We start from the raw sequence: 15,799 nt of genomic DNA, 5'->3' as shown, positions 1-15,799 counted from the left end.
AGACCAGGCTGGCCTCGAGTTAACAGAGATCTGCTTGCTTTTGCCTCCCTTAAGTGTTAGGATTACAGGTGGCGCCTGTAATTAAATCTTAATTAATTTCCTGCTTAGATCATCCTAACTTTAGTTGTATGTGCCTAGACATGACTTCAATGCCCTGTTAATAGGTGACAGTAAGGTGGTATCAAGCTAATATTTGACTCAGTGTTATCTAAGAATAACTTGTGTTACACTACTACTGGAAATCATTTTGGGTGTTTTTGGAGAATCATATGTCCTCTGACAAACAAATGACACTTAATTATTTACTTAATGAGACAGTAAGAACAACGGTGACAAACTGTATAAATCCTTTCCCCTATACCATAAGTATTACAGCCATTTTCTATGTAGGAGTACATGCTTCTTTATAAAGATAATTTCAGAGAACAGGGAGATGGTTCTATTGGCAAGACACTTGATGCACAAGCCTGGCGATGTAAGGTTGAGCCCCAGCACCCAAACAGAAAACTTGATGTGGCAACATGTGTCTACAGTCCCAGTAAGGTGGAGGAAAAGAGCAAACATCCCTAGAGCACACTGGCCAGTTCAACTGGCAAAATTGATGATATCTGGGTTCAGTGATAGACTATGTCTCCAAATATAGGTTGAGGACTAAGTAGAAGACACTTACCATTGATATCTTGCTTCCACATGTATAAACACACATACGTACCCACAGTCAAAAATTATAAGCACACATACACACAACATAATATTCACATGACTGTGCCCATGCAGACATACATACGCACATACGTAGTACGTACGTACATACATACATGCATGTGTGAACAAGCAATAAATTCATTGTTTGCTTTGGCTGCACATAAAGTAAAATTTGAATGTTACAGAAACTATGATGGCCTTGCTTAAGAAAATCATACAGTTTCATTTTAAAATAAAATTAAGTTCAAATATAATTTGAATTTGAGCAACTAAACCATCTGTAAAGTTAACTATGTTTCTGTCTTGTGTTTTAATAGGCAGCATTTTCTTACCTTATCCTGGATATGATGGAATTTCTTAGAGGTACTCCCATTTGGAGAGTAAGTTCTGAGGTATTTAAGAAACATTTATTGTCTACTGTGTTCTTTCACCGTACACATACTCAAGTTATTAACTTTTGCATAAATCTAGATTTTCTTTTTAAAAAATACAAATATATAGAACTTAAGTACATGAATGCTCACTAAAATCTTCAAAGGAGAGAACCGATTCTCGCCAGTTTTACTCTGAACTCCACACACACATCATGGCACATGCAGTCCCGGTAAGTAAACAAAGATATTTAATAGGGTTTTTCAAGACAGAATAAGAATCAGACATTTATTGCTTCATTGTTTCTCCTGTGGTATTGTAATGCCTTCAGTCTGCTCCAGTAGCTGCACTGAAACTCCTGTTCCTTGGTGGTGAGCATTGGGGAAAGCAGGTGAACTAACTGTGGCTGGAGCTAGTCTATCACCTAGCTAACAAAGTACCACAGAGGCAAATGACTAGAGACAGCACACTGATGCATTATACAAATGCACAGAACAAATAGAAGAATAATTAGAACAACTTCGGCCAGTATAGGCTGTCAGGACCTGAGTTTCTTGCAAAGATACTGAATTAGAAAGGCTGGAGAAACTGCTTGTTCACAGGGGAAGTGATCAGGCTGTGAAACTAAGGGAGAGTTAGGTGGAGAAAGGAAGAATTAATGGAATAATGTAGTCTGTGACTTGTATAGATTTCGCAATAAAGAAAAGTATACTATTGTGCTACATGAGTAAGAAAAAGATGAAACAATTACCATTGCTAAATACATCTGAACAGCCAGTAAATGGGGTAAAATATGAAAAGTGCTCTGAAAGACTCTAGCCTGCAGGTATCAAAGCAGATGCTGAGACTTATAGCCAAGCTTTGGGCAGAGTGCAGGGAATCTTATGAAAGAAGTGGGAGATAGTAAGACCTGGAGAGGACAGGGGCTACACAAGGAAAACAACAGAATCAAAAAAATTGAGCACAGAGGTCTTTTCTGAGACTGATCCTCCAAACAAGGAGGATTCATGGATATAGCATAGAACCCCTGCACTGATGTAGCCCATGGCAGCTCCAAGTGGGTTCCCTAGTAATGGGAACAGGGACTGTCTCTGACATGAACTGATTGGCCTGCTCTTTGATCACCCTCCCCTCAAGGGGGTGCATCCTTACCAGGCCACAGAAGAAGACAATGCAGCCACTCCTGATGAGACCTGATAGACTAGGATCAGAAGGAAGGGGAGAAAGACCACCACTATCAGTAGACTGGGGGAGGGTGGAGATGAGATAGGGAAGGTGGAATTGGGAAGGGAGGTGGGAGGGAGCTACAGGTAAGATTCAAAGTGAATAAACTGTAATTAATAAAAATAAGCAATTTGTTTAACATTTTAAAAAATATAAAAAGTGTATGCTTACGTGTGGAATGTTTACAAGACAGGAGTTCAAAGGACAGACTGTCAGAGACTATCAAGTAAGAAAGCTAGGTATAGAGCATTGACTCTGATTCGAAGGTGAAGGTCATCTAGGTTAAGTAGCTAATACAGCATAGAGGGAGAAATTAGCAGGCCAGCTGCCATCGACAAAGCAGCATTTTGGCTTCCATGTGTACTCATAACACTCATACATAGAACCTATGTGTAGGCCTCTCTGTAAATTGCTTTTTTATCATTATGACAGACAGCTGACAGAAGCAACATAAGGGAGAAAAACTTATTTTGGCCTCTGTCTTCAGGGAATGCAGTCCACCACGGTGAGATGAAATACCACTTTATCTCTCCCCACAGAGGCAGGCGATGGAAGCTCACTTAATTTGTGACTTACAAGAAAGAAATTACATGGTTGGAAGCACAAGTGAATACCACCTTCAAGGTTCACACTGCTGATACGTTTGGCTAGCATGGCTACAGTTCTACAGTTACCACAACTTCCCAAAACATTGTCAGTACGCGGCAACACATTCAAACATAAGAGCCTGCAGAGCACATTTCACAAACAAACCATGACATGCTCTTGCCCAACTGCTCACCATGAAAACTAGAACACAAGCACTAAGAAATGGGGTCTAACCTGTTTGAAGTACCTTTCCATTGTCAGCAGCTAAAACATTACACAGTGGGATCACAATAATATTTATTCAATATTTACAACTTCAAATGCAGGTTCAAGTTGAACTTTGTTCTCTAACATTTTCTGATTTCTAGGCATTGAAAAGCTTTTGGAAAGCTGAGTTGGAAGCTTTGCTTTAGAATCAGATGGACCTAGTTCAAGAGCTTTGCAGTTATTGAATGAGAATCATTACCTTACAATTTATGAATTTAAAATTTTGGTAAGACAAAGAATGGTATTGAATTTGTACTGTTGTTGTGGCTATCGTAAATAACGAACATATGCCTGTTATTCAACCATACATATTAATTACCCAATCTGTAACAGCAATTGGCTTAGAGCAGGTACCTTCCATTATGTTTCTACCTCAGACTCATGCTGTTTCCATCTGAATTAGAGTCGTAAAGACTTTGTGTTAGACAATACCATGCCCACTCTATTCAATGGAAAATATTTTCTGTTATGTGCTTATTGCTTATTTAATGTTCTTGGAAAATTCTGCTCTTAAAATTGATTCAAAATTCTAAGTCAGTAAAACTTACATTTGGATTAGATCCCAGTGCTATCTCTTTGCATCAGTGCTATAACTTCTATGTTTGTATCTTCATGACATCTACATTAATATTCACCTTCTCTTGTTATAGTATCAGTGCATAGGTTCTACTCACCCATTATTGGTGCCTAATAGGTCATTGTAAGCATGCATACTCCTGTGACAGAACAATAAATACGGAAACTTTAAATGTGAGCAGCATTAAGTTGTCATTAAGAATACAATGTCCACTGAAAGAGAGAGTTCTCCACCACTGCCATCTGCCCATAACTTGTTAAATCTCATCAGGACTGCCTGGGTCCTCTTCCTCTATGGCCTGGCAAGTCTGCACCACCAGGGGCGAGTGACCAAAGAGCAATCAACTGAGTTGATGATTAGAGGCAGCGCCAACTCCTCTCCTCACTCAGAGACCCACATGGAGACTGTGCAGCCAATTAGCCACATCTGAGCACGGCTTCTAGGCCCTCTCCATTCATGGACCTCCATTGGTACATCATTCTCTGCAGGACCCCCTGGGCTCAGATCTTTTAGTTCTGTTGGTCTTCTTGTGGGGCTCCTGTCCCCTTCATGTTGCTCTATTCCTACCCATTTCTTTCAAAAAAATGTAAGAAAAAAAATGTAAAAATAAAAAAGGAAAGAAAAGAACACAATGCCTTTCAGAAGATGTTATATTTAACAAAATTTTAATCTTATTTTAGGAGTTGTTCCCTTTAAGGAGCTTTGCTATAGAAGCTAAAGTAAGATAGGAAGTTAGGAAAGATGTTTGAGTTATAACCTTTATGACATTGAAAGTAGTTATTATTGCTTTTTATTAGAGAGCCTGATCCACAAGCTTTTTCTTATACTTCTGATTTTAGTAACTGATGTCCACAGGACTCACTTGTTAGTTTTGTGCACTCCCTGTGCAGTAAAATGTGGAGGAGAAAGAAGCAGATGGATTTGATTTGATTGATAGATATAGAGATATCACTCTCTGCTGAGAACAACAGTAAGTTTAGGCAGACAGAAGTAATAAAGAAAGAATTCAACCAGGGTCAATTTCACATTATATCGTTAGATAATGGTGACAGTATGGAAGCTTTATTTTATCAAAGTATCATGTTGCAATGTGGAAATTTAGCTGAGGCAAGAAAAACAAAATCCTGGACATATAAAATAAACAAATCAGTATATCAATTTTTTTTTCATTTTGTTTTTCGATTGGTCGCTGTGGCTTAGATACAGAGCAACTGTGTACAATGGGGAATCACAATAAGTAACTTTGGGAATCATCAACCAGGAGCAATAGCAGACATACACAAAAAGATGTCTGCATGCATGCATAGCTAAAGTAAACTTTCTCTTTACCAACTGCTTCTACGCTTATTACATACTTGAAATTAAATGCTGACATCTAATTAAGCAGTCCAAGGCATTTACAGGATTTCCAATTATTCATGGTTGAGGAATGTTTTTTCTTCTAGAGAAACACATTTTATATATATATATATATATGTATATATATATGTGTGTGTGTGTGTAACAAATCATCGCTATTAGATCTCATTCATGATTTAAATTCTGCTATGTATATATATACACATATATATATGTATGTATATATGTATATATATACATATACATATATACATATACATATATATGTGTGTGTATATATATATATATATATATATATATATGTATTGCACATTACATCTGCACATTCTATCACACCCAAATCCTATTTTCAAATATGGGAAATAGAATTATTTTTCTTTTACAAATTATATAAAATATATATTTTTGAAATATATCTTTGCTTAATAGAAGAATCTGTACAAACAGGATAGGATACTATTTCACTGTGTATTGATTCTTGTTCACCAAAATAAAACACATTATTCAATTTAATTTAGCTAATATTTGTTAAATGTGGCTATTTTAATATTCTAATGTCAACATGCAAATTTAGCTAACACAATAAATGCAAAATTCTGGTAATGTCAAGTAAACAAACTGCTGTATCTTTTTTTTATTCTTTTGTTTTCATCTCCTTTTCAATTGATTGCTATGATTTAGCCATACAGCAACTATGTATACTGGCGAAGCATACACAACACATTGGAAATCATCTACAAGGAGCAATGCAGACATATACATACAAATGGGTGCATCCTTGCATTATTAAAGTAAGCTTTCTCTTTACCAACTGCATTTAAGCTTATTAACACACATGAAATCAAATACGGTACTTTATACATTTTGGGATAATATTCTTATGTTTATAATCTACTATTTCAGAATTTTTTCATTCTGATTTTTTCTTTATTTTTATTAGCATTCATAATTGTGAAAAATAAATCACGTAATTTTGATATTCTCATGCATATATATAATTTCCTTTGCTTATATTTATTACCTATTTTGTCTTTTCATGAACTGTTTTTATTGACAATAACTGATTTTATGGACAATAAAAAAACTTGATCAAGGACATTTTTAATGTAAAAGTGTAATTTTAAAGTTTGTAATTGAAAATGTAAATTAAGTAGTGTGATAAGAAAAACAACAAGTGCAATCAAGGAGAAATGATGGGCTCATCGAGATTTAATTAAGATGCATAGCACTAAACCCCTAACAAAATGAAGAAATAAAAACAACAAAAAAACAAAAACAACAGTAACAACAGAAACCAAACCAAACCAAACCAATGACACCCCCAACATCCACAACAAATGAGCAAGGCAGTATTTGTCAGCTGAAATTTCAGAGACGTTTTAAGATTCCTATAGTAAGACATCAGAGCAACAGCATGCTGAGAAGTTGGCTAAGCAAATCATCGCTATTAGATCCCATTCATGATTTAAATTCTGCTATTTTATCTCTTCATAACATGCAGTACTTTTGAACCTCATATTTCCATGCATTTCAGCTCCTGCTGACATAAGTGCGTTCCCAAAATAGAATGTCACAGCAATATTCTGCTAGACATCTACGCCCATTTGTGCATGTACTTTTTAGGATGTTTTTTCTTTCTTTCTCTCTTTCGCTCCTTTTAACCTCTTAACTGTTAAGAGGTCCTGGAAGGCAGACTTAGAATGAATGAGAACTTGTTTTCTGAAACGACACTAGACAGTTTATGAACTCTTAAAAAAAAAAAAATCACAGTCTCCCACCTTGAAAACAAACATCTCCCGTCGAAGAATAGCTAGAGTGTTGAAGTTCCCATCACAGATGTTGGGTTTGGCTCCTGGATAAGCAGGTCTGCCAGTGGGAGGCCGAGGAGGTTTGGGCCTGTCGTTTCTCCTTGGGTCAGCTGGAGGAACAGATCGGTGAGGGGGCACTGTCGGTAGAGGTCTTGTTGGTGGAGGGATCTTGTCAGGTGGACCTTTTGGAAACATGAGGACAGTGCTTGGCTCACTTAAAACTGGAATAGAGCTGGAAGATATGCTACAGAGAACAAGCACTTATCAGCACATGGCACAGACTAAGCAAGCTGAGAGGTTGCTAAGATCGCATGTTTTCTGAAAGCACTGACCCTCCACCCACCCACCCACCCACCCACCACCACGGTTGTCTCAGCCTGTCCTCATGAGGACGGCATTCAGCTCCCCGTGGTACAACTTCTTCGTTGATCTTTAGTGGCTTTTATTTTATAGCCTCAACCTCGTCCCTATTGCAGATTGTTCTCAAAACCTGTTTGGAAGTAGGTATTCCATTAAAAAAGGATGAATGGGAATAAATACTGGGTTCATAACTGTGTGCTCCATTCAAGAGAAAAACTGGACTTTGACAGACGATGATACTATGAAAATATTTCCCAAAGATAGACACTAAGAAATCAAGGGTTATTCTGCCATATGTCTCCAACTATATTTTATAAGCTTTTACTGATTTCACTATTTTATTTTAATAAAATGTCTTGACAAATAGCTGTGTGCTTTTACTTAAATACTGACTCTAAAGGGGCCATTGATTAACATACCACTGGTGAAATATTAATGTAAAGTATTTCTAAAGAGAGGCTTCCGAGTTGAGCCAACGTTTACTCTCATAATTTGTGACAGATGTTAGCCATCATTCCTCAAGGGATTGATGTTTTTTCTCTTTAATAAATATAGAGTAGTTCACACTTAATATTTACATATGGGATGTATATTCTTTAACAGCCCTTCAATATAGACACTAATTTATGAAGTCATGAGAAACAGACTTCTTTGAGCTAACCATGAAGGAGAAATTTCTGAAGAAACACACAGGCAATGGATATCTCAGTATCCAGGCTATTTGGATTTGTTTCTGGTACATATATCAGTCCATCCAATAAATTTCAAATATACTTTAACCCTAAGAGAATCATTATGATTGTGGTCCTAAAATATAAAAACTAATGAATGCAAAGCAAATTAGTGCACTTAAATTGCCTTATTTAAAATGCAAATCACATCTTCTGTATCTCGATTGTTGACACAATGATAGCACATACTTATTTGTAAAAATGAGAGCTTCATTTACTTACTCTAGTGAAGTATACCGGCAATAGTTAAATTGCGAATGTCAAAAATCTTAATAATGCATGAAATGAATGTCTTTACAAAGTACTATTTGTACTTAGCCAGTTACGCTCATAGTAAACATGCATGATAGTGTTTCCCCTTTCTTGTAATCTGTATTTGTTGAATAAATTCTATAAGTAAAAAAAAAATATACTACCAAACTAGAAATGTAGTTTGTAATATTAAAAGTGCAATCCATGCTGAGTTGATAAATTTAGTCAGTTGTTCACTTCCGTACTCTTGCTGTTGACTCCTTATGATTCAATAGTAATGCCTTTAAGATCAATATGCTTTTATATTGAATAACTAAGTTTTTGACCTTCAAAAATAGCTATTCTTGGAAAGGGAATTTTAAACACTAATTCCCAACTGTCAGAGAATGAGGTCTCATCTTTCATAATATGTGAAAGTTACCTATTTTTATGAGCTTATGTATTTAACATACTACTACCTAAATTTTAAATGTGTACATTTTTAGAATTTTTTATGGGTGTAAGTTTTCATTAGATTCAACAAGAAAGCTCCGTCAGAGAGTATGTCTTTCTGGTCTATTACCAATACAAGTTGTTTGAAAATAGAATTTCACTAACATTACAGAACATTTTTCTTTCTATTTTTCTCTGTCTTATATATTTAAGGTCTATACCTCTAAGAAAACAAATACACATGACTTCAGCATGCCCCATAGGGAAAGGCAAATAGGAACAGTGGAACCTACCATATATCTTCTGGATGCCCTGTAGATCGTCATTAGGAAGCTTGAAGTTGTCTGTTTCCATGTACTGGTAAAAGGGAGCCATGATAGCGGTGGGGTCATTGGAATGCTCCAGCCCGAGAGCATGTCCCAGCTCATGAACTGCTACGAGGAATAAATCATTTCCTGTCAAATGAGAAGAATAGAGGTAAGATTATTATAAGTGATAGCCATGGAAATTGAAAGGGCAACTTAGTGTTATCAGAATAGTAACCCAGAAAAACAGAAAGACCCTTTCCTCCAGTGACCCATGTGGTTTTAACATTGGCTTCCCTGCTGGAGAAGATTTGCTTTAAAGGGGTGGGCTAGGCAATGGTGTTGGTGAGGTCACAGATGCTTAGAAAGTAAATGAATAAAAGTCTAAAGAGATCAATCAGCAATATCAAAACCCAGTAACACGGGTGTTAACGTATCTTTCCAATCATAAAGTAGAATACATAATCTTTTATTTTATAATCATTACATTTAACATAGTATTTGAAATAATAAAAAAGAGCAATTAAACAAATTCCATTTCTTTTTACATATAAGAGTCCGATAAGGCACAGAGGATCTGCTTGCCAAGAACAGCAGATTCTGCTGATACATAGCTGCAGTCTGGATTCATGTTATTGTGACTCCTACATGATTTCTAATATTTTACTAACCCAAAATCAGGAACACTGTAACTTAAAATACCTTCTTTTAAATGTTTAAAGCTATTGAGGCGAAAGTGTAACACGGTCTTTGGAGGACTTGCTAGGAATGAAAATAATTTCAATAAATATCATTTTCAGGAAAACCCCTTACCATCTATTTTATATACCATAATAAAATGTAATGACTCCCTTTTGGGAATTATATATTTTTGACTCAAAGTAAAAACAAAAAAAAAAGAAAATAAAACAAAACAAAAATATTTCCACTCTGATGTAGTCTGTCTCAGAGAAATGAAAGAGGTCATGTGGCCAATTCTCATGAGACATTGAGACACTGAAGATGAGAAGCTGCAAAAGCATTTTCAGCATCACTTTATTACTAAAGAAAACTGAATTGAGACTGGTATAAAATATCAAGGGGATTTAAAACAATATGAGCATATTAAATTTTAAGGAAATTATCTTCTCTTTTATAAAATTCAATAATGCAAATTAAGACAGAAAATATAATATATATGTATCAACTGTAATGGAAAATGTTGTGTTTCTTTACTAATAGCTTACTTACTTTTCTGTGGATGTTTCTAACGTTTTATCCATACTTTCTAATTTATTTTTCACAAATTCATTGTGAGTTGGTCACTTATTATTGTTTCTACTTAGTAAGTGAAATAAAGGCTGAAGATATTGTATAAAATTTTCAGTGTCATATAGTAAGGCAAAACAAATATTAAGGTATCTCTCAGACCAACTACAGCATGCTTATTTTTAATCACAAAAATAAACTACATGCATATAACCATGTTATCTTATACTATGTGATTCAATGTGGTTATGTGAAAACAACTCATTCATAAAATGATTAATTTATCCCTCAATAGTTTAGTGTATGGCTACTCTGTATTAGGTTTTTTTATAGACTCTTATAATAAATACTGAACAATACAGACAACAAACAAACAAAAACAATAACTATATCATAGCATTTACATTGTAATGGAGAGGACTAGATAGAAAGAAGGTAAACAAGGAAAGAATATAAAACATGAATTATATAGAAAATATCAAAGCATATGAATGATGAGGTTCAAGAGAAAATAAAAGTTAGAGCAGACATGACATTTTAGACAACAGTAATGAGTTGGCTGCTAGTTTAAGGATAGTACTGAAAATTTCTGAGAAGATAAGGAACACAATTTCATTTATACCTTGACAGAGTCACTCTTGGAATTACTATATAGCATCAACTCTGAGACAGAAGAGACAGTATAGAAGATCCTGAATAGCAATTACCTCTAAGATAAAACATACCATATTTGAGAAAAGCTTATTAAGTAAGATCCATAAACTTCTAAAATAAGGAAAGTATTCCACCTTGTAGGAAATTTCATTACAACTCAGGAATTAAACAACTCAATAGCTTCAGAATACTCCTGATCAGATTCATTATCCATTTCTTTCCCCAAGTAGGTTTGCTAAGAGACTAGGAGAGCTACCAAGAGGCTCACGTCAACTGGGACACCTGGAAAAAACAGACCAGTCAAAGTCCCTAAAAAAAGACTCTGACCAACTGATCTGCCTAGAGGAGATACCCTTCAATGTATCAAACTCCTTGCAAGTTATGAAGTGGAGTCTTGGTTATAGATTTCAAGAGTCGTCACCTATTGGATGGGATTTTGTTTATGCAACTGTTTTAAAGTTATTTCTGCTTTTCTAAGTAACTCCCCTAAACTCACTGATTCACCATGCTGGATGCTGGTGATATCATTGACTTGGTCTGTCATTGATTTCCTATCTGTGATGAGTAACTTTTTGTTCATGTTTCCCCAGGGTACTATCATACAACCAAAAGTGATATGGAAGTAGAAATAGACGGAAAAGAGGATGAAACACACTGATTCTTGAACTTATAGGTGGAAGGTCAAGAAGGATGAAACAGACATCATTGTCAAAGAAATATTTGTAATAAACAGTTTTAGGGAATATAAAAGAAAGTACAGTCAAGTGAAAGTCTATTCTCTATTGTAAAAATCTATGAAAATAATGTTGTTTGGCAAGTGAATATTATTTGGATTATTCTGTAACTGTTTTAGTACAAAAATTTAAGGGAGGTGAAAACTGAATGGGGATTCTCAAGTAAGGAAGAAAGACATACATGGTATACACTCACTTATAAGTGGATATTAGGCATATAATATAGGATAAACCTACTAAAATATGTACTCCTAAAGAAGTTAAGCAAGAAGGAGGACCCTAGGGAAGATGCTCAATCATTCAGAATGCCAAATTTGATAGACATCGGAAGAGGGAGAAAACAGGGAACAGGACAGGAGCCTACCATAGAGGCCCTCTAAAAGACTCCATTGATCAAGGTATTGAAGGAGATGCTGAATCTCATAGCCAAATTTTGAGTGGAGTGCAGGGAATCTTAATAAAGAAGGGGGAGATAGAGAGATGTGGAGGGGACAGGAGCTCCACAAGGAGACCAACAGAACCAAAAAATCTGGGACCAGGGGTCTTTGTGGAGATAAATACTGCAACCAAGGATCAAGCATAGAAAGGACCTGGAACCGTAGCTGAGATGTATCCCATGGCAGGTCAGTCTCCAATGGGAGCAAGGGCTTTCTCTGGCATGAAATCTGTGGCCAGTTCTTTGATCACCTCCTCCTTTCCTTGGGGGAGGCAGCCTTGTCAGGCCACACAGAAAGTGAATGCAACCAGTCCTGATGAGACCTGATAGGCTATGGCCAGATAGAAGGGGAGCAGGACTTCCCCTATCAGTGGACTAGGGGAGAACATAAGGAGCAAAGAGCGAGGGAGGGTGGGACTGGGAGGAGACAAGTAGGGCGCTACAGATGTGATAGAAACTGAAATAAATAATGAATAAGAAAGAAGTGTCTTGAGACAATCCAAGATGGTGGCACCGAGAGGAACATTGTGTTTGAAGAGCAGGACATCAATGACTGTATAGTGACCAACATACCAAACTCTGGGCCCCCAAACACCAGTGATTGTGTTTCCCAAGTAAGAGGAAACCCCACAGTGTGGGAAGCAATGGGGTCAATTCTCTGGTCACCAAGCTAATGCCCAGAAGAGTTCTCTGGTCCCAGGAGGCATTTGGTCAACAGGCACACAAGCCTCTGTGCTCTACTCACCATTCCAGAATAAACTATGGTCCCCCAAACACCACAGACTGGGTCTGCCTGTCAGGAGGAAATACCTTAGTAGGGAAAACATCAGGTCCAACTTCAGAAAATCCAACTATTCCCAGAGAAGTTCCTGGGTTCCTGCAGGTTCCAGGCTCTAGCACCCTGCTGCATGCTCTAGCCCCCTGCTGCATGCGTGAGTTTTGCACTCACCTGCCTCTGATTACTGGTGGATACTGGGGCACAGAGCTCCAACTTCAGACCTACAGAAGCTTGGAATCCACGGGATCAGCCCTCAGACACTGCACCAAGATGCGACCTGTCTCCCTAGCTAAAATGTCCAAATGACAGGGCTCCCTGAAAGTCGAAGAAAAAAAAAAAGCGGATACACAGAAGAGGAGTAGAGGGCTGGAAATAATCAAACTCAGAGCTGAAATCAAGAAATTAAAATCAAATAAAACTATTTAAAGAATCAATGAAACCAAGAGCTGGTTCTTTGAGAAAATCAACAAGATAGACAAACCCTCAGCCAAACTAACTAAAAGGCAGAGAGACACTATCCGAATCAACAAAATCAGAAATGAAAAGGGGGAAATAACAACAGACACAGAGGAAACCCAAACAATCATTAGGTCTTACAAAAAAGCCTATATGCCACAAAATTTGAAAAATACAAATGAAATGGAAAATTTTCTTGATAGATTCCACTTTCCAATCTGAATCAAGACCAGGTAAATAAATTAAGTAGCCCTCCATCCCCTAAGGAAATAGAAGATGTCATCAAATTCTACCATCCAAATAAAGCCCAGAGCCAGATGGTTTCAGTGCAGAATTTTACCAGACCTTCAAAGAAGAGCTAACACAAATACTCTTCAAACAATTCCAAAAAAACAGAAACAAACAAACAAACAACAACAACAACAACAACAACAACAAAACATTACCTAACTCATTCTATGAAGCCACATCAGCTTGAAACCTAAAGCTCACAAAGACCTAACTAAGAAAGTGAATTTCAGGCCAATCTCTGTTATGAACATGGATGCAAAATACTCAACAAAATACTCGCAAAGTGAATCCAAGAACACATCAAAGATATCATCCACCATGAGCACGTAAGTTTCATCCCAGGTATGAATAGGTGGTTCAATACATGGAAATCCATCAATGTAATCTACCATACTAACAAACTGAAACAACAAAAAAAATATGATCATCTCCTTAGATTCTGAAAAAGTATTTGATAAGAAAACAACACTTGTCGTGATTAAAGTCCTGAAGAGATCATGGATACAAGGCACTTATAGTAAAGGTAATATACAGCAACATATATAATATATGTTGGCCTATAGCCAACATCAAATTAAACGAAGAGAAACCTAAATCAATCCCACTGAAATAAGGGACAAGGCAAGGCTGCACACTCTCTCCGTAGCTCTTCAACATAGTACTTGAAGTCCTTGGTAGAGCAATAAGACAATTAAAGGAGATCAAGGGGATTCAGTTCGAAAAGGAAGTCAAAGTATCATTATTTGCAGATGATATGATAATATACATAAGTGACTCCAAAATTCTATCAGGAAACTCTTACAGCTGATAAATATCTTCAGCAAAATGTCTGGATACAAAATTAACTTAAAAAAATCAGTAGCCCTCTTGTATACAAAAGACAAATGGGCTGAGAAAGAAATTAGTGACAAAACACCCTTCACAATAGCCACAAAGGACATAAAGTACCTTGGTGTAACTCTAATCAAGCAAGTCAAAGACTTCTATGAAAAAAAATAACTTCAAATCTCTAAAGAAATAGAAGAAGATATCAGGAGATGGAAAGACCTCTCATGCCCAAGGGTTAGCAGAATTAACATAGTAAAAATGGCCTTCTTATCAAAAACAATCTACAGATTCAATGAAATTACCATCAAATTACCGACACAATTTTTTACAGACTTTAAAAGAAAAATTCTCAACTTCATATGGAATAATAAGAAACCCAGAATAGGTAAAAGAATCCTCTACAATAAATGATCTTCTGGAGGAATCTCCATCCCTGATCCAAAGCTGTACTATAGAGCAACAGTAATAAAAACTGCATGGTACTGGACTAGAAACAGACTGGCAGATCAGTGGAATTGAGTCGAAGACCCAAAAATAAACCCACATACCTATGGACACCTAATTTTAGACAAAGATGCCACAGCCATAAAATGGAAAAACAGATAGTATCTTCAAAAATGGTGCTGGTCTAACTGGATATGTATATGTAGAAAAATATAAATAGATCCAGTCTTATCAGTCTGCACAAAAGTAAAGTCCAAGTAGATCAAAGACCACAACATAAAACCAGACATACTAACCCTGTTAGGAAAAAAAAAAAAAAGTGAGGAAGAGCCTTGAACTCATTGGCACAGGAGACAAGTTCCTGAACAGAACAACAACAGCACAGGCTCTAAGATCAATAATCAATAAATGGGACCTCATGAAATTCAAAAGCTTCTGTAAAGCAAAGGACACTGTAATCAGAATAAAATGACAGCCTACAGACTAGGAAAGGATCTTCACCCACCCTACATCTGACACAGGGCTAATATCCAGAATATATGAAGAACTCAAGAAGTTAAACAGCAACAAATCAAGTAATCCAGTTAAAAAATGGGGGACATGCCAGAGTGAAGGGGAGGAGGTCCCCTATCAGTAGACTTGGAGAGGACCATGGGAGGAGTTGAGGGAGGGAGGGTAGAATTGGCAGGGAATGAAGGAGGGGGCTACAGCTGGTATACAAAGTGAATAATTTGTAATGAATTAAAAAAATAAATTAAAAAATTGTGGCCTTCAAAAAAAGTGTCTTGTGTTTTTAACCATTACAGCAGTGCATACAGGTTAGACATTTAAACAAGTAGACTCCACGTCCAATGTAGAGTTTATAATTCACTTAAAAGAAGTTAAACTCATGGAAATGATAAAGATTAAATGAGGGATGCGATATTGAGAAATGGACTGTTTCAGGAAGG

At 36.5% G+C, this 15,799-nt stretch overlaps 1 protein-coding gene across 1 annotated transcript in view; it reads right to left on the bottom strand.

Annotated features, from left to right (window-relative positions):
• Mmp16 (matrix metallopeptidase 16) overlaps window positions 1–15,799 on the bottom strand; it is a 247,066-nt gene that overhangs the window by 60,707 nt on the left and 170,560 nt on the right. Inside the window, exons 5-6 of the mRNA XM_055603625.1 lie at window positions 8,969–9,130; window positions 6,871–7,082 (exon numbers count right to left, since the gene is read on the bottom strand). Coding sequence (XP_055459600.1) covers window positions 6,871–7,082; window positions 8,969–9,130 — 374 coding nt within the window. The remainder of the gene's footprint in view (window positions 1–6,870; window positions 7,083–8,968; window positions 9,131–15,799) is intronic.

This window comes from Psammomys obesus, unplaced genomic scaffold (genome assembly GCF_907164565.1).
Source record: "Psammomys obesus unplaced genomic scaffold, mPsaObe1.curated_primary_1811, whole genome shotgun sequence".
NCBI classification, from domain to species: domain Eukaryota; kingdom Metazoa; phylum Chordata; class Mammalia; order Rodentia; family Muridae; genus Psammomys; species Psammomys obesus.
The sequence above is the reverse complement of the archived record's forward strand: the minus strand, read 5'-3'. Positions and strand labels throughout refer to the sequence as shown.